This window comes from Halyomorpha halys, unplaced genomic scaffold, assembly GCF_000696795.3.
Source record: "Halyomorpha halys isolate HHAL.00 unplaced genomic scaffold, Hhal_1.1 Scaffold629.1, whole genome shotgun sequence".
NCBI lineage: Eukaryota > Metazoa > Arthropoda > Insecta > Hemiptera > Pentatomidae > Halyomorpha > Halyomorpha halys.
The window spans coordinates 1,183,287-1,202,390 of record NW_027111602.1 but is presented as its reverse complement, the minus strand read 5'-3'; the positions used below and the strand labels follow the sequence as shown (position 1 = coordinate 1,202,390).

Sequence of the window (19,104 nt, the reverse complement as noted above, 5' to 3'; positions counted from 1 at the left end):
TTATTATTAAATCCAACATATTTTTCTAGATTTTACCCAATTTAACTGCATTACAAACCCACTATACCGGTTCTCCGTTTTATTGTCAATGAAAATAAAATGATAAGAAAACAATAAGTTCGGTAAAACAAAACTCAAAGGACAATCTTTCTGACTATTATTAAAGATGTAAAGATGATCGTTTGCACACTTAAATTAAATCACTTATCTAAAGAAATATTTGAAAAATAAATTTAACCTCATCACTCACTAATATAAACATAATCAGTACAGCTTAACTAGATCTAATTCTTAACCGGTCATGTCTGTGTACGCAGTAGAACGGTTAAACGGAGTTAAACAGGAGAACGATTAATCTACTGTAAATGCTTTATAATTAATTGAGCGAAAAATATATTTTTTTAGATGTTATCTTAGTCCTAACACTCTACTGATCCTTTGCTCTCTTAAACTATATAACTTAATAAATCATGAGTAGAAATTCAGCTTTCATTAGAAGTTTGAAGTACACTTCACTGAATAACGGTGATATGGTAAAAACTAATCTGATCTCCTTGTTTTTTGTGCACACTTGTTTTGTTTTTGTTTGTTATATATTGATTATTTTTTGTTTAACTCTTCACTGGCAAATAATGAAATAAGTTTCCTCCTCTGTTTATTCCTTCAGCTCAAATCTTTTAATTTTTTTCTCTCTATGATATCTCATGTGAAATCCATTCGTTGGGTCAAGTTCTTCAGGAAAATTCTCTTTGTATTGGAATACTGAATATGTTTTAGATGATCACAAAAATGTTATATTTATTTTTTTTTTTTTACTATAATTTTCAATGTTGAAAGCGCTATGAAAAAGATTATCTTTTTTTCTTTTTTACGAATCATCTGATTTTTTTCTGAACCTTAGTTAAAAATTGACAATTAGTAGATTTAAAAAAAAATATTACATTCAACGGAAAACATTTATTAAATGTTGCATTTTATATTTAAAAAAAGGTAATAGGATAAAAAGTGATAATTTGATTGTTTCTATTATATTGTTTATTATGTTTATACTATATTGCTCATTCATTTTTTAAAAAAAAAATTGTTTTGGACAATTTAAACAATTTTATATTAATATGAACCTAAGCTACTGAAAAAATAATCTTATGACGAGAATTGAAACGTTAACACTTTATGTTATTTTAACAAATACCAATTAATTTTAATAATGCAATTTAGGAAGGAAGTCCATTGGCTTAAAAAAAAAATTTAGAATACAAGGACTCTCTATATAATTTAAAAAAAAAGATAGAACTAAATAATTTAATTTAAAAAGCAAATTAAATAAAAAGAAAATATTTTATGATATGGAATAATATATAAGCTAAAGAAGATTTAAATTCTCTTTCTTCAGTCCATTGTTATGCTTATCGCACTATTATTATACGATACCACCTCCCCGTTAACTAAATATTTATTTTTAGTTTGAAAGCATTCTCGATGATGCATATCTTCAGACAATTCATCATTACCGGAACTAATTTTATACATAAAAATAAACAAACAAAATAATCTTACCTTTACAAGAGTAGGCGGTGCCATGAGCGATGTGTACTCTGACAGTATTCTGACAGGGTGGCTGGCTTTATAGACTTACCGTGGGACTTCTGCCACCTCCCACCCCCTTGTTAGGCCCTTGTCAATTCCTCTAGACAAAGATCCGACCTTGTATGACACGATGAAGTTATATGATTCACGTGAAATTGAACTAAAACCAAACTTAAACAATAAAACTTCTTTTTTAACAAGTAAAATAATTCTTATAGAGAGGGTAATAATTTTCTAAAACTAAAAATTTGTGTTTCCTAAGGATTTAAGGTCAATAAGTAAGAAAACTTAGCCCAACATTGATAAAACTACCTATAGAAGAGAGCTACCACTATAAAAAAAATGTCATAGTTCAGGTGGGACAATGGTTTAACCATTTTAATTGCTCAAAATAACACGCAGCAGTTGCTTAAAACTTATTTATTTTCATACCGTTTTATATAACTGATGATCGAAACGTCAAGATACGATTCCGTTCCATGTTGCTTAGAGAACACGTCAGGGAACCAGCCATGCCTCTCTGATGTACTTATTTTTGGATATCGTGTCGTGCGGAACAAGTTACTCTCTCAGCTTAGTGAGAGGGAAAAAGCTGTAATTATACTTTTTTGTATAAAAAAATTATAAATTAAAAAAAAAGTTCAAAATGATACATTTTTTTTCACGTGGGAAAACGAACTGAAAGTGGACATGTTTACGAAAATATTCCAGAACCTGCTCGTTCTTTTTTTTTTAAGACTGTCTAAAGCGAATGTGATGTTTGCCTAGTTATCTACAGGTAACCAACCTATTCTAACCATGGAGGGGGTCAAGTTTTTCATTTTGTGGGACCGCTACTTAATGAAAATTGTCCACGTCCCCAAGCCGGATTCGAACCGGAGCAGCCCGCAGATCTCAGACCGATAAACTAAGGCCTAACCACCTGAGCTACGGTCGGCCCAATCTGCTCGTTCTTTACGAGCCCCTCAACAGATGAGCTCTCATGTTTACATGGGACTAAATCGAGAAAACGAGAAGAACGTATGAAGTACGGCCAATCAACAGAACTCCATCAAAGAGATGAATATTTAAAAAATTAGATAATGAAACTAAACAAAAATCAATTAGATCAACTGCGAATTGAACATTTTTTGATGACAATGGTAAGTTGTAGGCATATAAAGAAGCTGCTAAAGCTAAAATATCCAGAGGTATGAGCACCACTCCAAGCGAAGATGGTTATTCCACTAAAGGGTGGCCGCAAGCCATTCACCACTGTCCTTATAAGGAAATCATTGTTTAGTGACAAAAACCAAATATTAAAAGATTGCAAAAGTCACTGTAACCACATGCTAAATGAAAACTGCTCACAGAAGAACGAGTTGAAAGGATAAGTCGAAGTTAACATCACCAGAGTATGAACGACGCCCCCTGACGAAGAAGAAATCCAATAAACAATAGATAAACTTAGGAATAACAAAGCTGTAGGCTGTACAGACCCACTGTATTAAACCAAAGTAGGTAGGGAGGAATTCCAAAAACTGTTATATAACCTCTAAGTTTTGATATGGTCTAATAAAGTTTTGAAGGAAGTATTGATGAAATTAATATAATGGAAGGAATAAGCTGACAGACAAAGTGAAGTCAAAAAGGCGAACCTTATACTTGATTGCTAAACTGCCGAGGCATTGAATTTCTCTGTTTCCATGAACCTATAAAATCTTCTCTAACACTCTTAGAAGCACTTCCTCCTGTTAGTAGCTTGAAAGTCACCTTGGAATAGTTATAACAAAGACCAATTTTACTTGATTTTGAAGAACATTTTGTCTATTTGTCTAGACCAATATGCCAGAATTACCTAACTTGAAAAGGTTTTTTTAATTACCACTTCCAAATCAATAAATAAAAGTGACGCTTAAAATAAACAAAAAAAAATTATTGTTATGAACAAGTTTATTTTTTTCCCGGAATATCAGATCATGGTCCATATGAACTCTTTTGTTGCTCTTGAATTCTGCAATCTCCTTAAATATTGTGCACCATTTACGGGAAACCCTGTATATCGAATAAACTAATCTAATAATTTTTTCTAGACATGAAGGAAGTGGATCGAAGATGTATCGTCAATAGACAAAAAAAAAGAAGTAATTAAATAAAAATTTTAAGTAGATGGTCAAGGCTAGGATCAAGTAGAACCAGTAGTTTTCTACTATTTATTTATTGCCAACATTTCGATTCACAATGTAGGTCTTCATCAGGACTGTTGTAGAGGTGTTCATCGTTCAAGAATGAATAATTAACTGCAGTCCTGACCATCTCTTTATAATTCACATATAGTCTATCCCCTACATATTATATTTCGTTGTGTTAGCCCCTATGGAAGATTTTAAACTAATTGGTAGACTATTGATTCCTACCATTATCACCTTGTTTACATTTGTTTGTGAGGTAATACCATGGCCAAAATTCAGAAATTCATTCCTTCTGAGGAAATTAGTTCATTCTTTACAATTTATTTCACATCCCAAGTTCAAACAGCCTCTCGTTCTGGTGTCATAGATTTCTTCGTTGATTCTTTGAGATCTCATGGGGACCCACCCTCACAGCATGGACTGCCTAGCGCAACCTACTGTACTTGACGATTCTTACAAGATAGTTTAACACGGCACTTTACTGTTATGTGTCTTCTCCATTTTGAATTATCGTTTACTGGGCCGTAAATGCGTCTCATAATCTTTTTCAAATGCCAGAAGATCCCTTTCATTGGATTTTGAGAAGGACTTGGTTTCTGACCCGTACGTAAGCACTTATCAGTATTTTAGTGTAAGGACCAATCTGGACCTCTAACAATCAACCATAGTTTTTTAATAAAATAACTAATCAATGTTGGTCTTATTTGATGAATAAGTAACCCACTGTAACATTATTCATATCATTTGCGCTCATTGAATTTCTAAAATTCCACTGTTTTCTATTTTGTTTTTTTTAATAATATTTACCAAATACTTTCCAATCCTTCATGAGGGGTATGATCACGATCAGGATAGCATTTTATAACCGAATTCACAATAAATTGATTTTTGTCCAAAATACCCGTTCACTGGTAGCAGTCACTATGCGTCAACATGGATGAGGTAGGGAGCCAAATCGGGAAATTCACCAAGTTCGGAGCTCTAACCCAAATTATAAAATACTTTCTGCTATTCCTATCTGTAAACAATAAATGAACAAACATATATTTATATTTATATTTATAGTTTTATGTATAAATATATAAGTTAATACTCACACTGTAATTCAGATATAAGTCACTCACTCACTATATTTCATTTTCTGTCATATTGGACAATTTGTAGATTCAAATTTGTTTTTTCAGTTTTTTTAAACATAACTTACATATTTTATATTATACACATCTTCTTACCTACATAATATTATATTTCATCTTTCACTGTTTTCAATCACCATATCAAGTACCATCTAATTCCACGATTATCAATCAATTTTTTTACTATTCAATTATCAATTATCAAATTTTTTATCATTTATGATTCCATTCAATATTTTGTTTAATTCCTTTTCAATTTTATGTTTCACCAAATGTTGGTGTTATCTCTTTGTTGTATAGCCCTGATGAAGACCTGAAACTCATGTCGAAACGTCGGCATAAAATAAATAAATATTGTTTTGTTTATTTATGTTGTTCTTTGCTAACCGCACCCCCCGACAAACCTCTCCAATCAGTAATCTATGGTCAACTATCTACACCTCATTCAAAAGGTATAATAATAATCCTTGTATGGAATTTTCTGACACGAAATCTTGGCTACATCACTGATTGTTATACAATAAAACTTGATGATATTCTGTATATTCATTCATATTTAATCTTTAAATTATACTTCACTACTATGGTTCATCTTGACAGCCCTTTCATCATCATCATCATCATCATCATCTTCTAAACCAGTTGTTCCCAAAGAGGTTAAGTATCCTTGTGGGTCACTAGAATGTTTTAATGAAATTTTAATATACTTATACGACATAGAAAAAATCAATAACTGAATGGTTTTGATTATAATTCAAATTTTAAATTTTGTTTATTTCTATTTTGTGTTGTTCTATTTATCAAAATAAAAAGTTAATTGAAATTAATATAAAAAGTTGATGAGTTTACAAATAATACCTTATATGGAAATAAATAAAAAAAAGATCAGTAATATTTCCGAATATTATTATAATAAATTTTTTATTAGATAGTAAGAAAAAAAATTAAAACAATCTTTGTTGATCGTATGAAACTATTATAATAATTGTTTAGATTATTAAAATAAAAAATTAATCTTTAAATTATTTATTACAGGAAAAAATATTTTTCATAAGTATAAGAAAAAAAGAGTACATTCCAAATTCGAAAATTTGATTCCTTGTTGACCAAGGAAGTTTTATAACGTACGTTAACAAAATAGAATAAACGAAAAAAAAAAAGTTAAATTACTTAAAAGTTATATCAATATGAGTGTTATGGATTTTGTTTTATAATTGAAGTGTACGATAGGTAAAACGTTTGATAACCTCTCTCCTAACCAACAAAATAATCCGTACTTTAAAGAGCTGTCCGAATATATAATATGTAATCGTAATAAGTATATGTGTGGAAAGAAAAATAAAAGTGTTGTAAACAGAATAGGAGCATATACTGTACTGACTATATCCATTGAAAGAGATGAAATAAACATGACGTCCTATACAGCGTTTTGACATGCGTGGGGTTATCTACAGGTGACCAACCTAGTCTTACTATGGTGAGGAGTTTTTAGATTTGTGGGACCGCCAATCAATGAAAAAAGTCAACAATCCAGGCCGGATTCAAAACTGCGCTGCATCAATCTCAGATTGATAGACCTGCGCCTAACCACCTGAACTACGGACGGCCCCATGCAATGCAAATTTTAAAATTTGGAATGTCTTTTATTTATGTAAAAATTTGTTTTCCTATCATAAACAGTTTAAAGATTTTTTTTTAAATTTTAATAATCTAAATAATAATTATTATAGTTTCATACGGTTAATGAAGATTGTTTTAATTTTTTTCTTACTATGACACCTCATTAAATATTTAAAAAATATTACTTTTTTTTTTTTTATTTGTTTCGATATTAGGTTTTTTTAGTAAATAATTTAAATATATAAAAAATAATTATATACACGCCCTATTTAGCTGCATATTTGTAGTGTTTATAGTGCCTAAAATTCATGTTCCTATTGTAAATACACGAGAGAATTATTGCTTTGAATGACCATTACAGGTAATTGTTCCTCCCGACATTAATGTATTGAATAATGACTCTGATAATTCTAAAAATCTATTTATAGCTCCATAGCATCGGCTCTGAGAAATGAGAAAGTCATCATCCAGGCAATTTGTATTTTTAATTATATTTAATTGTATTCTGTAACCATATATAAAAATAAAGAGGTTTGAAAATTAAAAAAAATATAGCTCCATTCAATGGACATTGGTCGATGATAACTCAAGTTTAGAGCCGTCATTTCCTTTATTAATAGAAGTAAAAAGAAATATTTAATTATATCAGAAATTTAACATCTATTTCAGGATTGTAATAATATATGACTAAAATATTCAGTATTTTAAATGATATGTAAATATATACAATTAAATAATTTTTCAAATATTAACGACAAAATTTATTTAATTCTTCTATTTTTTTCTATATTATCTATGTTTGCCTCTTAGAAAATAAACATGTAGTGCCAGTACTTAATTAGTAAGAAAAAAAAATTAAAATTTTCAGGCCATTATATAATGATAAGTAAAATTTCGGGATATGATTGTAATTTATTAAATAAAAATCTTGAATTTTTCTTTGAGCCAAAGAACGATTTTTTGAGTACGCACGAGCCAAATTCATAATTCTAATACCACGCTTTGTAGTGGTAACATTATAGTACGAGCCCATGAGGAGAAAAAGGCAGTTATTTTACTCCAATTTTTGACTAATTTAATGAAAATTACGTATAATTACTAGTCGAAATTGATGAGTCTGCCAAGTATAGGAAGGGGGAACAAAAAAAGGCCGCTGTCTCAAAATGTTATCCAAAAATGATTTTTCATTCGGAGCTCTATATCTTTAAAACTACACAACACTAGAAAATCTAAGAGAACATCATTTAAAGTAGTAATCATTTAATAGTAAATTTGCTAAAATATGAGCCCTACTAGGGCTATATATATTTTATAGTATTTTAGATATAGCTTTTTAAAAAGTAACATTTCAAAAAAGAATTTATTGAAAGATCAGTAGTAAGTAAATTTATTTTGAGAAATCTATATCTCAAAAACCATAAGACGTACAGATGTCTATTAGCACTCAAATTAAAGATAGTTTATGACGTTTATCTTCGTAGGAGTAGTAGTTTTCATGATATTCGCTAGAAGAAATTGATTTATAGTTGTTTGGACAAATTTTCATGGGTAAAATTTATATTGATATGCGAATATCATAAAAACTACGACACCTACAAAGATATATGTCATAAACTTATTTATAGTAAGTTAAGTACCTTTATTTTGAGTGCTGGATGACATATTTACGTCTTATGGTTCCAGAGATATATTTTTTCTAAATTCAAACATTTTATCCTAACAACTAAAAATTAACATTTTGTGAATATATTTTGTCAAATATCATAAAAACTACTACTCCTATAAAGATGAACGTTTTAACTAGTTTAGCTAAGATTTAACTATCTTTAATTTAAGTGCTGGCAGACACCTGTATGTCTTATGGTTTCTAAAATAAAGTTTTTCATAAATCAAACCTATTGTCCGAACAACTATAAATTAATTTATTTTAGCAAATATCATGAAAACTACTATTTCTACGAAGGTAAAGGTCATAAACTACTTTATAGTACATTAAACTAGCTTTAATGTGATTGCTAATAGACATCTGTACGTCACATAGTTCCTGAGATATAGATTTCTCAAAATAAATTAACTAACTAGTGACATTTCAGTACATTTTTATGAAATGTTGCTTTTTAAAAAGCTATATCTCGAGAACTATTGGACATAAATAGCTCTATTAAAGCTAATATTTCAGCAAATTTACTCTTCTTTAATTAATGTTCTTTTAGATTTTCTAGTGTTGTTGGTAGTTTTAAAGATATAGAGCTCCGAATGAAAAATTAATGTTTTTAACGTTTTAAAACAGCCGCCATTTTTTATTCCTCCGACCTATAGTAGGTAGGCTCATCAATTTTTACCAGTAATAATACATTTTTTTTTTCATTAAAGTAATAAAGAATGGGGGTGAAATAACTAACTGCCTTTTTTTCCCGGCTCTTATACTATTAGACTCTACTTCTTTAATTAATTTAATTTGTTTTCTTTTAGTATTAATTTTTTTAACAATTGAAGTGAACTGTTTGAAAAAATTGATTTTTTTTCTAGCCACTATTCACTGTAAATTTGTTTTCCATTAAGTACAGAACAACCAATCTCACTTATTCCACGCTCCATTCACATTCCTGCAATACACAGCAAGTTACTTCTGTTGACTTCACCTCAAAAATCGTAATGTTCAGAACAAGTTCAGGTTCAAATATGCCACTGTTTACGAAAACTCTCAACTTGTCGCAAAGCAAAATGTGCCACTGTGTTTATTTGTTGTAAGGTTTTTGTGAGTACCTATAAGCTTACAGTTACCAAGCTTTTCCAGTTTGAGTAGGAAATTTAAATTCATTCCAGTCTGAAATGAATTAAAAGTCACTCCTTCTACGGTACATTTGAACAACACTGCCATAACAAGGCCCAACTAAACAACTAAGAGAAAGTAACCTCCTTATTGAATTTTAAATGAGTTATTAATATTACAGTCGGATTTAAAATATATAAAACATTTAAAAATCTAATGACCCTACGGGTTAAAGGAGACAATATAGATTAAAATTGATATAAAAACTGTATATTCACATTCATATCATTATGTTATTAGATATCAATATGATTTTTTTTTTTTTATGATAAGAATTATATTTTTATCAAAATTTTAATTTTTTAATAGGTCTTGTATTAATTAATCGTAAATGGTAATCAGTGTAGCATATACTCCATTGCTAGCCATGAACTTGACCAAGTGGCGGATTAAGATCGATCAAGGACGTATTCCTTTTTACTTTAATTATCCATTGATAATTTGGAAAGTGTGGGATAAACTCATTAACTATTTACTTTTATCCAACTTTAGAATAACAATTCATATGTTCGGGGAGCATCTCATTCTCTGACCAGATGCAGGAAGAATAATCACTTCAGTGTCACCAAGTTTTCTCTTACTTTTCCTTTTCCATTACAAAAACTCCTACTCTCAAACCTTGGGAATACATTGTTACACAACACTTACTGGACCGTTTTTCCACACCATTGTAATATTTCTGCAATTATTTCTTTTTTACAAATGTTTCGTTTTATTATTAAATAGTACTTTAAAATAACAATAATTATTATTTGCTAAAAAAAGTATTGTCTATTTTATTTAATTTTCTATTAATTATTGTTTTTTCCAACTTCATAAAGTTTACAAAAAAAAGTCTTAAAAAAATTGTATATACCTTTTTACACAAAACTGTAAAAAGTAAGTTGTTATTAAGAGTTTACATTCATAAAAAAGAGTTCTGATAAGAATTATTACTATTGTGGTGTTTTGTGTTGTATTTTACGTAGAGCTTGTGATTATTCTTAAGTTGGCTAGTGGTAGTTCTATAAGAGGAACTTCAATCAGAAAGGTAAAGATGTATTACCGATGAAGTATGAAACGAAAGCAACTGTACAGTTACGTTCCGGTTGGTGTGCAGCAACGTGGTAGGACGAAGGGCCTATGGAGGGATGCTGTGAGGCGGGATCTGCGACTACTGAGGATCCCAGTTACCCTTACAGTAGATATTGAAAGATGGTTGGTGGCAATATGTTGAACATGCCGAGGGAAGCTCCATTCGCCTATTGTGCCACTAAACGAAGAAGAAGAGGAATTTTTAATTTTGTGGGACCACCACTTAATGAAAAAATTCAACGCCCCAGGCCGAATTCGAACCGCCGCTGCATCAATCTCAGATTTATAGATCTGCGCCTAACCACCTGAACTACGGACGGCTCCATGCAATGCAAATTTTTGAATTTGGAATGTCTTTTATTTACGTAAAAATGTGTTTTCCCGTAATAAAAAGCTTAAATATTTTTTATTTTAATAATCTAAGTAATAATTCTTATAGTTCCATACGATCAACGAAGATTGTTTTAATTTTTTTCCTACTATGACACCTCATTAAATATTTATTACAAAAATATTACTTTTTTTTACAGGTTTTTTAGTAAATAATTTAAATATATAAAAACTAATTACATACACACCCTATTTCGCTGCATATTCGAAGTGTTTATAGTGCCTAAAACTCATGTTTTCATTGAAAATACATGAGAGCATTATTGCTTTGAATGATCGTTACAGGTAATTGTTCCTCCCGATATTAATGTATTGGATAATGACTCTGATAATTCTAAAAATCTATTTATAGTTCCATTCAATGGAAATTGGTCGATGATAACTCGAGTCTAGAGCCGTAATTTCCTTTATTAATAGTACAGAATCACTGAAAAACCTAAATAGGATATACAATATCAGAAATTTAACATTTATTTCAGAATTGTAATAATATAAGATAATATAAAATATTCAGTACTTTAAATGATATATAAATATATAATTAAATAAAAATTTTAAATTAAAATTTTTTAAAATATTGATGAGAAAATTTATTTAATTATTCTATTTTTTTGTATATTATATATGTTTGCCCCTTAGAAAATAAACATACTGTGCCAGTGCTCATTTTTCCTACCTATTTTTTCAGGAAGTTAAATCGTAAAAAAAAAAAATAAAATTTTCAGGCATTTATAGAATGATTAGAAACGATAGCAAGAGTGAAAGGTATAGAGTATTGAAACTGAGATGGTAAAATGTACGTTTTGATCTTAAATTTTCTACTTTTGTTTAAGCAAACCTGTTATTCCTAACCGCGGACCATAGGTTGGGTGGAAGAGCCGCAGAAGGATCCGATACAGATATATTTGTCAAGATTTATTGTAGTATTTTGTAAATTATCTTTGCTGATGCTTAGGTGGTTAACTAAAAATACAAGTGGAGATGCCTATTTCCCATAAGTCGTGGGTACATAGTTTAATTGCCGGCTTAGTGGTCCGCAGTCTTTTATGGGCTAGGAACCACTTGTGTAGACAGATGTTAGGCGAATATTATTAGACCCATAAGTTGAAATCACTGATTCAAATTAATAACTCTATGACTTACAAAAGGTTTCACAATACACTACATGGGCATTTCAATAAATTTGGACGACAATTCATATCCCTGACATAACTCGGCGTACGATGAAGAGAAATTGGATGAGGAATCTCCTAGTGTAATCAAATAATTTACTTAATGTCAGGAGGATGCAACACTGGGTGCTGTCTCCCTCATGCCAACCCATGCCATGCCAGAGTAGTACAGCTGATTAGTTGGTTGTAATAGATTTACAGGAGCGAATAAAAAATTATAAAGATATAAAAAAAAATGATATTTTATTTTCATGCATCAGAGTATCATTTTTATTTAAATAAAATATATTTGTGGTTACCATACCGTAATCGCTTATTAAAAATCAGAATATTACAACCAAATAATAGGAAGTAGACTTTAAAAACGTAATTTTTCGTAATAAAAACAAATTTTAATACAGGTTCCGTTAACTCAAAAATTTTAAATATGTTATTAAAATTTGTAATAAACGCTATAATTTAATAAATTTTAAAGAAAAATCTAAATTATTATAAAAGATAAAAGACTTTTTCGAACACGATTATGAAAGTATGTATACTAAAGAAAGGTATACTTAGCAGGTTTCTGAATCAAACGATTTAACAAGGAGAAAAAAGTAGAAATAAATAAATTGCATGTATTGGATAAACAATTGGTAGGTAGCATCATGGCAAAACAAATAATTAAGACGCCTAAAAGTTTTTTTTCATGTTTAAGATGAGAATGAAATTGTTTTTTAAAATAAAAAACACTACTCGTACACAATTTGAAAAAAAAAATTACTTTAGACAATTGATGCAAATATTTATTCGGTGGTTACCATACCGTAATCGCTTATTAAAAATCAGAATATTACAACCAAATAATAGGAAGTAGACTTTAAAAACGTAATTTTTCGTAATAAAAACAAATTTTAATACAGGTTCCGTTAACTCAAAAATTTTAAATATGTTATTAAAATTTGTAATAAACGCTATAATTTAATAAATTTTAAAGAAAAATCTAAATTATTATAAAAGATAAAAGACTTTTTCGAACACGATTATGAAAGTATGTATACTAAAGAAAGGTATACTTAGCAGGTTTCTGAATCAAACGATTTAACAAGGAGAAAAAAGTAGAAATAAATAAATTGCATGTATTGGATAAACAATTGGTAGGTAGCATCATGGCAAAACAAATAATTAAGACGCCTAAAAGTTTTTTTTCATGTTTAAGATGAGAATGAAATTGTTTTTTAAAATAAAAAACACTACTCGTACACAATTTGAAAAAAAAAATTACTTTAGACAATTGATGCAAATATTTATTCCGCCGACCATTTCGTTTTCAAAAATACACTTGACAAGCTAGTTTAACAAAGTCATTTGTATTTCTTCCCTGTATTTCTTTACAGATTTACATCTTTCCGATTTACGTAAAAAAAAGGAATCGATATCCTTAACCAAAGATATAAGCGAATTACTCATGTTTTTTTTCCTGTATGTAGTGTAATAGGGGGGAAAATAACAATGAATTTTATCCACATATTCGACTGTCTTTCTTCGGACAAATTGCGTTGACAAAACGAGTTGCATTAAGGATTATTATACCTAAAGTATAAGAAACCATAATAAAAACAACTAAGTAGTTTTTAAGAAGAGGCACATAATTTGTGTGTTGTGTTTTGGGGAAATGATGATATGAAATGGGTAGGAGCCTCCTATTCACCTCAGGGCGTATTTTGTGAGAGTTGAATCATGGGGACTGACAAAGGGTATAGGAATTAAACTTGGACCCTAAGACTAAGATCAGTTGAAAAAAATCGATAGCTTTGAGAGAGAAGTGTTGAGACGTATGAGAAGAGGAAACAAATAGTATAACTGGCCCGGAACTAGAATATTTCCCATGGTTTGGGGAGAGAAGGCTTGAATTTGCCTCTTCTTTCACCTCCTTCCTCCAAGCAAAAGTCACTTGCTTTTTATGGGTATTTAAAGGAATATTTGTTGAAATAAGTATTATCTTAAAATATTACCTTATTTTACTAATGGAATTAATTTTACTAACGAAAAAGCAGAAAAAAATACTTTTTACTTAACCTAAAAATAAAATTTCGCTCTAGATGCCTTATCAGATTCAGCGTCTGAAAAGTAATTCAGGGAACTACAAGATATATGATCTCAAAGCATTCATTTCGTGCGAGTTCATCTCATGAGACTTCATGGACGAACTACCAGAACACTGAACCAGGGAACCAAGGTGGGTCTGAACTCGCAGAAGATAGAATAATTTACAGACGATTGAAGAATTCGGTGGCTAAAGACAGGGGCGTTGCTACAACCATTTCTAGGAGGGAAGGAGGAACAAGTCTTAAATTGCCCTACAATTTTGACTATATTAAAGTTTTCACAACTACATTACGGAAAAAAATTTCATAATTACTTATGTGCAATATATCTTCCAAAAATAATTTATTAATTATCTGATAAATATTTCGATGGGGGGACCTTAAAATGTTTCAATTGTTGACAGAGATTTCGATTTTTTATCAGTTTTTGTAATCAGTGTGGAAACTACCGGTTTCATTTTTAGGTCATCATCGGCCAAAATGAGACTCACCACTAATAATAGGTGAAAGTTCACTCACTGTCATTGGAAAGGATAAAACCGACTTACTAACCGAAAAAAAAGGAGCAATCAAATTTTGAGACCTCTGCCAGCAATAAATCTTTGAATTCGTCATTGATATAAAAGGAATCATTACTTATCTATCTAACTTAATAGATTAGTTACAAAAAGAGTAATATTTCCCCAAAATATTTGATGAAAACGGGTGATAATGTTTAGGAGCTACCTTAACAACTAAGTTCCTTTTTAGCAAAAGGAAGTGGCGCCAGTTCAAATCCTGCCTAAGTGGGATGAAATTTCGTGGTCGACCAACGAAATGATTATCGACCTTTGCAGTCCCTTGCTGCAAAAAGGTTGACAACCAATCAGTATACCGGAAATGGCTGGGAAGGTATGTTTTTCAGTAAATATTTATGCAATAATTAATTATTTCTAATCTAACGAATAAAAAGCCATGATGGTCCGAAATTTTACTTTTACTTATTTTATTTTCATTCCTCTATATTCATGCACATTCTAACTCTGATCTTCTGTTATTTTTTAAAATTTATTTATAGATATTTTATTTATTTTTTTATAGTTGTGATATAAATGTGGTCCATTGTGCCACTTTAAAAATTACTGAGGATTGTAATGTTTATCAATTAATAAAATTAAAAGAAGTGAGAAATATTGAGCATTTCAAGTGCCTTATAGTATAATTTAGATATGTAGTAATTTAGTGTATAAATTAATCTAATATACTAGTTCGTACATAATCGATTTTCAATTAATCTTAACTTTAGACTATTCACAACAGAAGAGCCGAGGTGATTCAAAACAAACGGACGACCAGAATGAATAAATTTTCGGAGCTTTCTTTAAAATAAAAGTTAAAAAAAATTGTAAAAGTTAAAGAGGTCATAAATTTATCACATTTTATTTAAATTTGTTTGAGTATTTTTATGGAGATTTTTTTAAAACATTTATAAAATATCGTCACGAATCGTGGAGACATTTTAAGAGCTTGGACACCTGAGGTTACCACCATCCGAGGCCGCTTACTATGCCCTAGCTGATAAGGCTGCAACAAATATTAATCACTGAAAGTCAACGCACAAATAAATTTTTAATTAAGTAATAATATATTCCCAAAAACGTTTGTATTTATAAATCCAATGGTTCTTTTTGTCAATAATAGATGAAAGTTTATGAAAAGTTTTATGAAAACTTGAATACCGTCGATTTTTTCTTCTCGAATCTTGAATTGTTCTCTAAACATTTTACTAATGTTATCAATTTAGTTTCATAATAATCTGATGATGTTTATGATAACTTGGTACTTTTACAAAGTTTGTGTGAGGTACTATTCGACTAGTTACTGTTTCACTTCTGTCAAGTAGAGTGTGAAACATTTCATGTTATTAACCTGTGTTCATAGCGATGCACCCGCCCATCCATCGATTTATCATTACTTATGCCATTAGCCGAACTCTGAACTTTAGATATTAGTGATGATAATCTACAGAGGTCAAGGGCTGTAGTCTATTCGTATGAAGATATTACATTATTACATTCTATCTTCTTATAATCTTACATTATACATTTTCTTCTATTACTGATTTTTATAATCGCCTTATTTTCTTTCTTCTTTGATTGATTTCTTCTTTCTTTCCCCACCTGAAACAGTGATACTTGTTCCTTCCTTAGTTTCGATACATTTATCTGTTTACACTATTCAAATATTCAATTTTTTTTCTTTTCAAGAAGAATTCAAGACAAGAGATTTTAACAGATATGGTTTTTGACTAGCTAAATGAGCTACTTGATTAGTTATTTATTGTTGGACGATATCACAGGATGAAGGGTTTGATCTGATGACATCAAATGTCACGAAATGTTTTTTATCTTATTATTATATACTACTATATACTATTGACACACATTTTCTGGGATTCACAATAGCTAATAATACACACATTCACTTTGTTACCAATGCCCTTTTGAGACTGTTAGTTTCGGTATGAAAAAGATCTCCATTTTTACTGTCAGCCCAGTGAATTCCTAGTGTGGTTCTGTCGATTGAAACTGTTTTTAAAGATTACTGGAAAAGTTCACTTATTTATTAACTTTTAATGCACACTATTATAAAACATTGAGTTCAATATATTTCTTCAATGATATTATTGTTAATCGTAAATCTAATATAGGGAAAAGATGGTTGCGTACGTTATTTATTTTAGCACATAAAGTCTCATTTTTTTAGTTTTACTAATTACCCCCTTCTGACTTATATAACTTTAGATATCATTTCTTTATTTAATTAAGTTTACCTATATATTTTGATGCTTCTCATTGCATGATGTACATTATTTATTTTCGCACATTTTTCATTTTATTTTTAATTTTTCAATATTTATATAGGGCACATTTCGTTTTATTATTATTTTTTTCTTTTCTAAATATTTTCAATGATTTCTATATTTTTGTATAAATTCTTTCCTTTAAAATATTATATTTTATCCCCTTCTACTATGATTTGTTATCTTATTAATTTCTTGTTACACTGTTTCTTTGTTTTTTCAATGTATAATACTTGCAATCTTTTTTGTAGGCCGAAACTTCGGCATAAATAAAATGCCTCTCACTTATTTGTGTTCATTATTACTCTGACTGTACCCTTTATTTTACGGCTATATTTTCCTCAAACATTTCTCCGAAATCTCAAGAATCGATTTTTTCACTGCCAATTAGACAATCTGGTTTTTAACCTCCAAACCCAAGAGTTGTCCGAAATCTGATTAAATATTTCAAATGGCATTGTAATTTTCTTGTGTCTTTATTGATATAATAAGCGGAAAAGAAATAACAAGCCTACGAATTGTCAAAAATCTCAACTTATTACTCAATTAGAACGAATATAGCAAGAAATGTTTTATTTGGCCATGCTGCCCAACTACATTGGGTTGCTAAAATACACAGCGTACCCATCAATCTATGACTGGCTGTATATAAACTGTATATATTTATTTATATTATACTTTTGCCCATTAGTTTTGGACGTGATGGCGAATATCTTTGCCACGAGAATGGCTCAGATTAAATTCAAAATTGAATTCAAATTTCAAAAAATAAACGCATTCAAATTTCATAAAAATCTTCTAGAAGAGAGCTGTTTTCAGGTTCTGACCTACAAGAATTATTAGACTAGTCCATGTCTTGTAGTAAAACATGGACAAACTGACTACATTACTAAGTAATTTCTTCTCAGCAGTACTGAAACTCAATGGGCAGACAATGAAGAGTGGAAGGAGCCAGGGACAATTGACACAGCGAGATAGAAGGAAAATAAAGGAGGTGTAGAAATAAAAGAGATAGAAGATATGCCTGACCCAGAGAATGCTTTACGCAACGTTTAACGTTTCTGTTTAATTATCGGGTTCCCAAGGGATTGCAGTGCATTGTTCGGCCCACTTGCTACAGCGCTGTGGGAAAGCCAAAAATACAGAACCTCTCTTGTCACATTATATGGAAATATCATTGTTTAACACAACTTTTTCGGATGTCAATAGTTAGTTACTTTGATTGATAGACGAACATTCAGCATTTCCTCTTCAAGAAAAGCAATAGTTTTCACCTGAGAATAGTTAATCAATTATATAATTGAAGCTTAGAATCAATTCTGTTTATTAATTTCTTTTAATAATTTAATTATTCAGGATTTATTGATGAAACTAGTGCATAAAGGAAACCGTTATGGGGTATACATTTTCTTATGTTGACAAATGCTGTTTCGTTTGCTAGTGCCAAAAGAATGAATATTTTCATGAAAGTACTTTTTGATTGTAAAACCGATTAAAATTTCATATTAAGTATAATTAAAATTTTGAGCAAGTATCGTCAGGATAGGGCCTCGATTATAATTTATGAGGAAATTATAATGAACCCTTCTCTCATAATACCCAAGAGTAAAATGATTTTTCTGGCCTGTAGAATAGTGGTCCCCTAACAGAATGCCGTAGTACATTGGGGTGGAAAAAAAAAAAAAAAAAAAAAAAAAAATTTAGCATTTAATTTCCACTGCTTTTGCTTCTTTTCCTACATATTCAACCTCTCTAAGGATAAATGAGCAGGATTTTTTTTTAGCTCGAAAAGAGTTCCGCAACATTTTTTAGCACAAGACGTGTGCCACAAATTTGTTTTTGCCATACAAGTATGCTATGGTGAAAAAATTTCGGTTCTGTAGAAAACGACAGAATGTTCCAGGATCCACACCGGGAGACAGAACTAATGTTTTTGATCAAATTTCTAGTAACCCAATAAGTTTATTTATTTATTGATATTTACAACTGTATAAAAAATACAGCATGCAAATTTGAAGTAAGATCTTAATGATACAGCATGTAGAGAAACTACCCAGTTGTAGAACTCTAAAAACATTTTACAATATAAGGTCGCGAGGCCATCTTCTTTTCAGGCGCCTCGGAGGATTGCCAGGAATGGAAGAGGAAGCAAGGTTAGAAACTAGTGGGTTTGGGTGGTTAGGGAGTTTATA

The 19,104-nt window shown here is 30.0% G+C and overlaps 1 protein-coding gene across 1 annotated transcript in view; it reads right to left on the bottom strand.

Annotated features, from left to right (window-relative positions):
• Window positions 1–1,618, bottom strand: part of LOC106684925 (uncharacterized) — a 6,213-nt gene extending 4,595 nt beyond the window's left edge. The window contains exon 1 of the mRNA XM_014427298.3: window positions 1,558–1,618. Coding sequence (XP_014282784.1) covers window positions 1,558–1,581 — 24 coding nt within the window. The 5' untranslated portion in view covers window positions 1,582–1,618. The remainder of the gene's footprint in view (window positions 1–1,557) is intronic.
• Window positions 1,619–19,104: the final 17,486 nt, after the last annotated feature.